The 9,911-nt window shown below is 48.4% G+C and overlaps 1 protein-coding gene across 2 annotated transcripts in view; it reads right to left on the reverse strand.

The window, feature by feature from the left end:
• Window positions 1-8,287, reverse strand: part of DRGX (dorsal root ganglia homeobox) — a 30,367-nt gene extending 22,080 nt beyond the window's left edge. The window contains exons 1-3 of one of the 2 annotated variants that reach the window (XM_004432446.3): window positions 8,254-8,287; window positions 3,889-3,986; window positions 2,861-2,962 (exon numbers count right to left, since the gene is read on the reverse strand). In XM_004432446.3, the coding sequence (XP_004432503.1) occupies window positions 2,861-2,962; window positions 3,889-3,986; window positions 8,254-8,287 (234 nt within the window). Of the gene's footprint in view, window positions 1-2,860; window positions 2,963-3,888; window positions 3,990-8,253 lie in introns of both variants that reach the window. The other variant, XM_087432944.1, reaches the window with a different exon arrangement.
• Window positions 8,288-9,911: the final 1,624 nt, after the last annotated feature.

Genomic DNA, 9,911 nt, shown 5'->3' on the forward strand with positions numbered 1-9,911 from the left:
CACGGCTAATATTGCAGCCAGGTGTGCAGCAAACAGCCTCTCCTCTCCAAGAGATCTGTCAAAGCAGTGTTCTCTGACCTGCAGATTCAGACCCAGAGACGGGTCAGGACACCAGTGTGGAAGGCGTGACGGGCACTTTTTAATGAGTGTGAAATCATAGAAAGTCTCCAAATGCATTGCCCATAACAAGGGTAAAGTGTTGTCTTGTGGAAAATCTCAGTGCAGGCAAGTACATTTATTTGATGTGAAATGTACTTCCTCCCAGGGGCGGGGGAGCTGTCGTTGTTAAAGGGATTTGTACACTGCCCGGGGGTTTCCTCATCAGAAATGCTCATTCACTCTTCCAGCAGATTTGGCCTGAGCATCTGAGTGTGTCTGGCCTGATACCTATGATTTAACCCTGAAATTATCTCTTATACATCATGACAGGTTCATAACCAGCAGCCCAGTGCACCCATTAGAAACACTGACTCTGGAGGCAGCCCTGGTTTAGAATTCTGGACCTCAGGAAATCTAATTTAAAATCCACTGCAACCCTACAAAGTAGGCAGTCCACTAGCCCCATTTTACAGATGAGAAAACTGAGCACAGAGAGGTTAATTAACTAGCCCATGGTCATTCAGATGGTAAGTGGCAGATCCACAATTTGAAGCTCAGTGGCCTGGCTGAGGACCACGATCCAAACTGTTTGGGGTAATAACAGTGGCCACCCCCAAGCATTGTTGGGAAGATCAACGCAGAGATGCACGAAAAACACTGAGCATGGTACCTGGCCCGGAGCAATCCATCACTCGGTAAACATTAACCAGTGTTAGCATCTCTGCCATCCTCAGACTAGGAGGAGGCTTACGATTCACCTGCTCTGAGTGCCTTCATAGAGGCCAGTGTGGAATTCTTTATGCCTTGGGAACCAAAACTGCATTTGCAGGAGGACAGCCTCATGGCAGCTGGGCAGCTGGGGCCCAAGGTGCTCCCAGAGGTCAGTGAAATTGCTGCTCTTTACTCCAGCCAGCAAGACCTCCTCCCTCCCCTTCTGGGAGATAATTCCTGGCTTAAAAAAAAAAAGGCTTGCTGGCCCTCCCTCCTATTCCGCCAGCATCCTCAGCACACTGGCTCAGGAGAGAGCCTGGGTGCTGAGGCTGAGCCCTCTGCCAGCCCGCCCCACCTCTGAATTTTCGTTCTCCTTTAACTGGATTTCTTTCTTTCTTTTTTAATCTAGTTGGCTTTTAATTGCACATATCAGCAACCATTGAATAATGATTTTATCTATATTCTAAATTTAGGGCAGTTAAATGCAAAGCAAAATGCAGACACTTTCTTGCTTCTTAATTGAATGAAGGTCACAGCTATAACAACATTTAATTGAGCTATTTTTCATTATCATATTTTAATGACTTTGCACTGACAGTTCGCCTGCTTCCGAGGAAAGAGCATGATGGAGTCGTTTATTTCCCTATTTAGTTATTGTTTGACAACATCAGCTTCGATTAAGACCCTGCTTTATAGAACATTAATCATATTTGAATGAGCAAGGGGTATAAATGTAAACACAGCTCCCTTCCCGCCACCGACGCCGGGCCCCTGTCCCCACACGGTGGCTCACTAAACAAACGCTCCACGGCCATTGTCTGTTTGCATAATAGCCAACAACAGCCTGAACAACAATTCCCCAGCTTTAATTGTCGCCACTCCTATCTCACCCTTGCACCTTTCAGGGAGAAGTTATGATCTTCCACTTCTGAATGCTCAATAATTGTGTCATTTATCTCAATTTGCAGTTCAGTCTTTAGGCAGCTATTGGCAAGCTGCCATTAAAAAAAAGAAAGGATAGACGGCATCCTGGCCAAAGGAGATTTTCATTTCCAAATAATAATCAGTTTAATTTGCCCGCGTATGACCAATGATTCATGTTCAGATTTAATAATCAGGATCACATAATCTGATTATAGGGGAAATAATTTGTTTACAACCCCCAATTTACTGCTCAGAATTCCATTATCTCTCTTCAGCCATTGGTTTTTAAGAGATACTAACATGACCCAAGGGAACCGAAAGCAAACTATTATATTTCCTACAATTAGATCTTTGCATAGTCTTAACCCCAAGCCCCTACATAAAAAAGAACAGAAACAGCATGGAGGAAACCCCATAAATAAAATGAATATATAATTGTGCTCAAAGAATAGCTCGCCTGGAGAGGCGGCACTGCGAATCTGTTCCTCCCGCGCTCGGGCACAGCTGCTGGGCTCGACGGGTTTGTGCACTTAAACGTAATCACCGTAATCACCTCGTAGCTTCTAACAAGAAATCCTGCTTAGATACGGTCACCGCGGGCCGCGCTCGTCTCTGAGGCAGCCTTTTTGCTACTGCTGTTTAAAGATTTTTAAATTGCACACGTTCTTCGGATCCACTTCACTGAAAGAGTCCGCGTGCTGGGGAAAAGTTGGACATGATGCAATTTCTGGAAAGCAGATCCTACCCTGCTCCCATCTGAAAACACAGTTCTCTGCAATTGACCGGCCTTACTCCAGAGCGGTCAGAGCATCTTTGAGAATAGCATCTCAGCTCTTTTTTTTTTTCCAAAGCAAGGAAATGGATGTGCATTGATGTAATTTAGTACCTTAGAGACGCGGACAAATTAGTGTAGAACATTATCACTAGTTAATTATGAATGACCGATTAATCAACCTAATCTAATATTCCACATTATGTTGATGTTATTAAAGTGCATCATGAAAATGACAGATAGTCTTCATTTGCTTTCTTTGGCCAAATGTGCACTCTGCAGTCATGATGTCAAAAAAAAAAAAGTTTGCCAGTTTTAATATTAGAGAGTTAAATAATTAAAAAGAAGGTTTACCTGCACTCGGGCTTCTGTGAGGTTTATTTTCATGGCCAGCTCTTCTCTGGTGAAGACGTCGGGGTAGTGCGTTTGAGCAAAAACTGCCTCGAGAGCTTCCAGCTGGTAAAAGGAAGAAATATTTACTGGTGAGAGGCTGTGGCTAGGGGAGAGGAAGCAGATGCATATTTCAAATTTGCTATGAGTGGTGAGGAAATAGTTTCACAGATCAAATAGAGGAAGATGAGGGAGAAAACAGGTCTTTGACAAGATCCCACAGAATTAAAATTTCAACCACCGATGACTTAGTAGCTAAGACTTACTGCAACCTCAGTGCTCTCCCAAGAAGCAGAAATAAGAAGAGAAGTGCAAATATTTACGTGCATTTACATTTAAATTTATTCACAGGAATCAAAATCTAAGAGATGCCTTACGGATTAGAGCCATCTGTACAGCTCTCACCACAGGGCGTAGGAAAACAGAGACACCTTGCAGACGCCCACACTGTGTCAGTCCCCCAGAAACCACCCAGGGGTATTTGGGTCACCTTCCTGACTCCTTCAGTTTGCTCCAGGAATAGGACAGACCTGAGGGAAGGAGCCCAGGTCAGGAAACACAATATCAAGGTTCCAGTTATAGCCTTTCAATTTATAGGCGACAATACCTTCTACAAATCACCCAACTTCTTAGGCCCCAGTCTTCTCATCTGTCTTTTGGGGATAACAATGTCCTCCTTGCCTTCCTCGAAGCGTTATTTCGAGGTTCAAATGATATTGCTGATGTGGAAATGTTCCTCAAACTATCAACCTACTGCAAATGTGAGCCACCGTCACTGCCTCTTCTCTTACTATCTGGGATCATAAGGTCAGAGTCATCTGACCCGTCCCCAGAATCCTTGACACGTAAATTGTTCAAGCAAACAGAAAGATCTCATTAACATAATCAGTTGGCCTATTTTAAAAGACAAAGAAGAGTTGCTCAAACTCTGATTTTTTGGGGGGGGGGAGGCAGGAAGTAGCTGACTCTCAGAAGGGGAACGCCATCATTACCTGCTGAAGAGTAAATGTCGTCCGATTCCGGCGCTGTTTTCTGCGCAGAAACCCATCATCAAAATCTCCGGTGGAGTGGTTGCCGAAGGGCGCAGTGCCTACTAGGAGCAAACTGGATCAGCCTGAGCACAAGGCCCCCAGCCCTCACACCGACTCCCAGCCACACATGCTCACGCAGAGGCACTGACCTGTCCCCTCCAAACAGAGCTCCGTCTGTCCCAAAGCATCTTTCTCTGCTCCTCTTAATAAGGTCCCCTATTTTCCACTCTCTCGCACCCTCTCTCTCCCAATAACCTTCGATTTTAGGCCCAAATATGTTTCATAGGGCGGGTGGCAACCTTACTCCACAAGACAGCCAAGTCCACTTCCTCTGAAATTCTGGACTCTGAGCCAGGGTCACTGGCTCGAGGTGGGGCCTTCATCTGCCCTCTGGCTCCCAGCTGCACCTCTGTCCCATTCACCTTTATCTCATCCCTCTACCTCTGGTCCTTTCATAGAAGCCTCTATGTCTCACTTTTGCTCACCTGTTAGGTTCCTTTCCCTTGTTTCTATAAACAACAAGGATTAAAGGCTGGGGATGGGGGAGGAAAGAAATTACCAAGAGCCTTTCGCAGCACTTTTCTCCTAGAACTTCAGGACACAAGGAAGTAAGAAGTTTATAAATGAATATTAATTACCGTTGGTCACAGCTCATCAGCACCATAGTGGATCTGTTATATAGATGTCAATTAACAGGAGAGCTGCACCAACAACGGCTGACCTGAATTCCAAGCAGACTTAGACAGGGCCACTCTCAAAGGGGACCCCACCCTCCAGCCAGCTCCATGAAGGACCCACTGCTCCCACTTCCCTGAAAAGAAAGGCATCCTTTCCACTGTCCTCCCCGGCAGCCTCCAAAGCTCACATAAAGCCAGAACAGAGTTTGGCCCCAAATGTGCATTCAGCTCGTTTTCCAAATGTGCACCATTTACTTGACAGTCTACAGTGTCTTCTTAGGAGAACAAATGAGCAAGTTCCCATTAGCCAGTGAACGCTGTACCTGCCATGGGCTCTGGTCACAGAATCTCTGCACGTTCGGCTTCAGGAGCTGGCAAGCCACCCTGCCCAGACACCGTCCCTCAGAAGTACCTCAGTCCCTAAGAAGCAAGGTCCTTTGGGCTTTTAAAAATTCCATCTACTAAAGGGAGTCCCTCCTACTTATTTCTACTCTCCAGGCCACATCCTTTGCGTCAGCACCCCTACCCTCTGCTGAAGCCTTCTCCCTCTGTCTTCCCGTCCAAACCGCATTCTTCCTCAAAACCCTAGTTACAGATATTTCTCTCCAGCTCATTGGAAACTTCAAAGGGACAGCCTCAAATCAGTCTTATTTCTATCATTTTTCGAGAAACCAAATTATCTCCTTTTGAAACAAAACACTTGACTGGTGAGGATGAAACGCAAACTCTGAGGCTCTCTTATCACAATCAGCCTCAGTCTTCTAACTTATAGCTGCTGGTCCCAAACTCTTTCACAACGTGGACACATTGTACCTTTAAGTGAAACACTGAGTGTATATTGAACCCTAAAAAAAACTGATGGTTCATCAAATTAATAAGAACAAATAGAAAAGAGGAAAATATGAGAAGAGGCTTTTTACTTAAAGATAAGTAGAATGGTCGATAATGTTATGAAAATGTTAAACCTTGCTGATAATTAAACAAAACAGAACAATGAGCTACTATTTTCACCATTTTGGCAAAAAAAAAAAAAATAAGGTGCATAATGATACCCAATATAGCTAACAGTGTAATAAAATGTGCACGCTCATTAACCATTTGTAGGAGTATCAATTGATGCAGCCTTATTAGGGGGTAATTTGACAATATGCATCAAAAATTTAACTGCACACACAGGTATTTAATTTATGAATATAAATTATAAAACTTGGTAATTATAAATAAATTATAAACTTTGGTAAACTTCTAAAGTTTACCAAAACAGAGAGAGAAAAATGTTTCCGGAAACATGGTAATAGAAAAAAAAAAAACTGGAAATAACAAAAGTTCCCATCAGTAGACACTTTCTGTACACCATATAATGGACTACGACACAGTTGGTTAAAAGAAATCAGTAGTTCTGTATACGTTGACATGGAAAAATCCCCAAAACAGATACTATGAAGTAAAAAAGGCAAAGCCTTGAATGACGTGCCAATATGATCTCAGCACAGATAAGGCAGAACATAGAGAGAGAAAAATACATAAGTGAGGTGTTTTAAAAGAGCATGTTTTCCTTGAAGGAATCACAAGAAATTACCAATAGGGAGTATCTTTAGCAAAACAGGTGGAGAGAGAGGATTTCACTTTTCAAAGTACAGGTTTCTGTTCTATTTGAATTTCCTAAGCAGGTGTATGTAGTACTTTTTACTTTAACATCAGTAAAATTATATGAGAAGTGAGATGATGAGCCAGGCTTTGCATTCTCCTTTATGCCTCTCTAGATTAATAAAAAATAAAAATTAGGAAGCTGATGGGCTAGAATGAGATGTCATATTCCAAAGGTCTGTTCTCAGCCTTTCCACCTGCAGCAGCAGTTCACCTCCTCCCCAGCAACACTGAACTGAAATAAAACACCCCTTTGCAAAACTGGCTTAGAAACACATCTGCAAAGAGAGAAAAAGGTTCTTAAAGACCCATCTCCTCTTCTTCTGGTCACAGCGATCAGCGTCAGCCTTGAGGTGGGATGTGCCTGGGCTGTCCGGAAGAAAAGGAGAGCAGACGGAGCTGAGCTGAGAGCAGCAAGCAGCTCCGTGCACTGGAGCTGTGAGGGGCTGGGCCAGGACTCCCCAGGAGACTTCTGCAACCCACCCTGCAGACAGGGCTTTCTCCTTAAGTCACTCAGGCAACCCGCCACCTGCTAAATACCCAACCTTGGCCTTCCCTACTTTGACCAGAAGGGTGGGCCACCGGGTGTCAGTCAGTCCAAACCCCAGGTTCAGATGTGCAGAGAAGGTGTGTCCACCACACGTGGGAAGGGTCTTCCTCCAGTCCTGAGCTACCATGTCAGGGGAGGCACCTCTCAGACCTTTTCATAAAGCCCATCAGCATGGATTCTTGGAGAGAAAAGGAGGTGAAATGCAGGCAAATGTCCTCTCTTCCCTTCCTAGAAATGCCGGCCAAGCTGGCAGGGCTTAAACACCGGTCATCATGAGACAATCCTACCGAACTCTTAAAAGCTTGGGGAAAACAAAAACAAACTTTCTGAAATCCCAGGGCGCATTGGCCAGCCGAGGCTCAGCTACTGCCCAGGGAACCTGGGGACGAGGTGGACGAGCATCCTCTGATGTCTCAGGTCCCTCAGTGTCTCACCACCTGCCCTCCCACATGCCTTCCTCGATTTCTTGGCCTCCAAAACTCTCCCACCTCACAAGTAAATCAAAGCAGTAGACTGTCACAGCCAAGTCCTGGTATTGTTCCCAGTTATCAAGTCCTCATATCTCATGGCTGCGACTACTGCTCTGAGGAAGGCGCTGTTAAAAGGCCAGAGTGTGTGGCTTTGCATTTGCCTGACGGCATACTAATCCCTCCATGGGCAGAGGGCCTAACCCTGCAGATCCCCCAGGGCCTGAGTAGGGGCACCAGATCCAGGCTGTGCGCTTCTCACCAACCTACCCCCACGTAACAATCCAGTGCAGAGACCACACCAGGGATCCTGAGGCAAAATTTCTTCTGAGGCCTGGAGACCCTCCAAGACCCAAACCCTGGCCCTGGGGCTGCCCCTGGAAGTGGAGAGTGGCTGGCATTTGGGGTCAGGAAACCCAGTGAGTCACAGAGAAGGAGCCATGCCAGGGCAATCGTTGCGGTGATGGGCAGGCCACCTGGCTCCGGAGGGCCAGGGGCGCCAGGAACAGACGTTAAGGTCCCCCGGAGCGGTATTGCCTGCGCCCGCAGTGAGAACAGCCCGGCAACCGGGCGGTTCCCGGCTCATGGTCGGACCCAGGACGATGCGGGCCAACTCCCTAGTCCACCTTGGCTTTTCGGGATATTTGCAAAACACCGTGAAAGATTGATGCGGCCCCTCTGGGCAGGGGAGCCCCGATTAAAGGCGTGACACCAGCATCTGTGCTGGGAGGACCCGACCAGTCCCTGCGGCGCGCAGAGCCCCGGGCCGCCGGCCCAAGCGAGGAGAGAGGTGGGAGGCAGGTGGCGACGGGGCGGGAGGCTGGAGCGGGATGTGGGGAGGGGGTCAGGGGCACCCCCACCCGCGGCCCGGCGGCTGCGCCCCTCTCAGAGCGGGAACCCAGCCGTCTCAGCTCTGCTGCCGCGCAGGCCCTTTCTGGCCGCCGCCGGCCTTTCCGAGTGGCCCGGGAGCGCAGCGCTTACTCACCCTCTAGCTGTGGCGGACAGTGGAAATAAAACATCGCCGACAGCCCGATCCGCTGGACAGCCGGGACTCGGGAGGGTGATCGCGGGATCGACGAAGCGCTTGTAGCTCCGGCCTGGCTGCAAAGCCAACAGTGACAGAGTCTGAGTCTCCCTCTGCCTGCGTCCCCGGCCCGGCCCTGGAGCGCACCGAGCACTGCCTTCCTGGAAAACGCCCTCCCGACGCCCTCGGTCCACTGTGGGGACTGGAGGGAGGGGTGGCAGGGCCGTAGCAAGCCAGGCCCTCCGCGGGACAGCTTTTCGGTTTGGGTCCACCGCCCTCACCCCTACCCTGGCCCCAACACCAAACGCGCGCAGTCTGGTTCCTGGCTCTCAGACGTCCCCGCCGTCAGCCCTGCATTCAAGCCACCGCAGCCGGGTCCGGCGAGCGCGCCAGGCCATCTGCGCGACCGGCAGCCCCCGCCGGGAAGGCAGCCGAGCCCCAAGGCCGGGGGCGCGGGGCCCGGTGAGTGGGTCGGGAGCCGCGCATACCTCGGCGAGCGGCGGGCGAGGAAGGCCGGAGCGTGACCGCCTCCGGTCCGCTCCCCGGGCTCGGCTGGATGCGGGCGGGGCTCCGCGCGGCTGGCGCCCGCAGGACCAGAAAAGTGACTCGGAAGTGGCCAGATGTCTTGCTGTCTGTCTACAGCGCGCGCCGCCGCTCAGCACTCGCCTTTATAATCTCACGCATAATTGGCCTTAATCTGATTATTTCCAGCGCTGTCTACAGCGAGTAACTTGGATAGGTCTATTGGGCCTTACAAATGGCCCACGTGGTGCATAAAAAAAAAAAAAATCCGTCATTTCTCAGCAAACATCAGGAATGTTTTTCCTCTTTTCTTTTAAAAGAGGATAGAAACAACCACCACTACCACCACCCTGCAAAAGTCGTTATTTCCTGAACACTCCACCTCACCCCCACCCCCAATCCCCACTGACTCAAACCCTTCTCCGCGAGAACTTGGATTTGGGCTCGCCCTTGTCAGAGGCCTGGCGACTCCCCGGCTGCAAATTGACAAAGCGCTGCTAATTGTCGCCGCCCGGATGGGTTTTGGGGGGACTCTTTGCACACGGCTTCCCTTTCCAAGCGACTGTACAAAAGGAAAGTTTGATTTTGTTCTCAGCAAGGGGTCCCTGAATTTATGTTCGCTTCTCCATGCAAATGATATGCAGTGGGACCCTTCGCAATTACTTTTAAAATGCATCCGAGGCAGACACTCAGTGGAGAGAGACCGCCCTTCCCTCTGCCTGGGTGAAAATTAAACTCTAAAGTACCGGGCTGAAATTTTCAAGTCAGGGGCGCGGGATTGGATCAAATCACATAAACTGCAAAAAAAGCAAGTCTAATGGCGCATAATTGGTTCTGTAATAGCATTACACCAGGATAATAGCCCGTTACGGCCCCCTGCACTATTAAGTGCTTCCCTGGCGGAAAGCCTTTATGATATTAAAGGGGGAATATAATGATATTTTGGTTATTAAATGCGTGTAATTAATTTATGCACCACTGAAAATAAAGTTGGTATTATGACCCACTCAAGATGCATCAGAAGATGCAAGTCAGACAACTGTTGATAAGTTCTGGTGTCTGTGTTCCGTCTAGACTGCTGATTTTATTTTGGGACG

Source organism: Ceratotherium simum, chromosome 6, assembly GCF_057802395.1.
Source record: "Ceratotherium simum simum isolate JZ-2026a chromosome 6, ASM5780239v1, whole genome shotgun sequence".
NCBI lineage: Eukaryota > Metazoa > Chordata > Mammalia > Perissodactyla > Rhinocerotidae > Ceratotherium > Ceratotherium simum.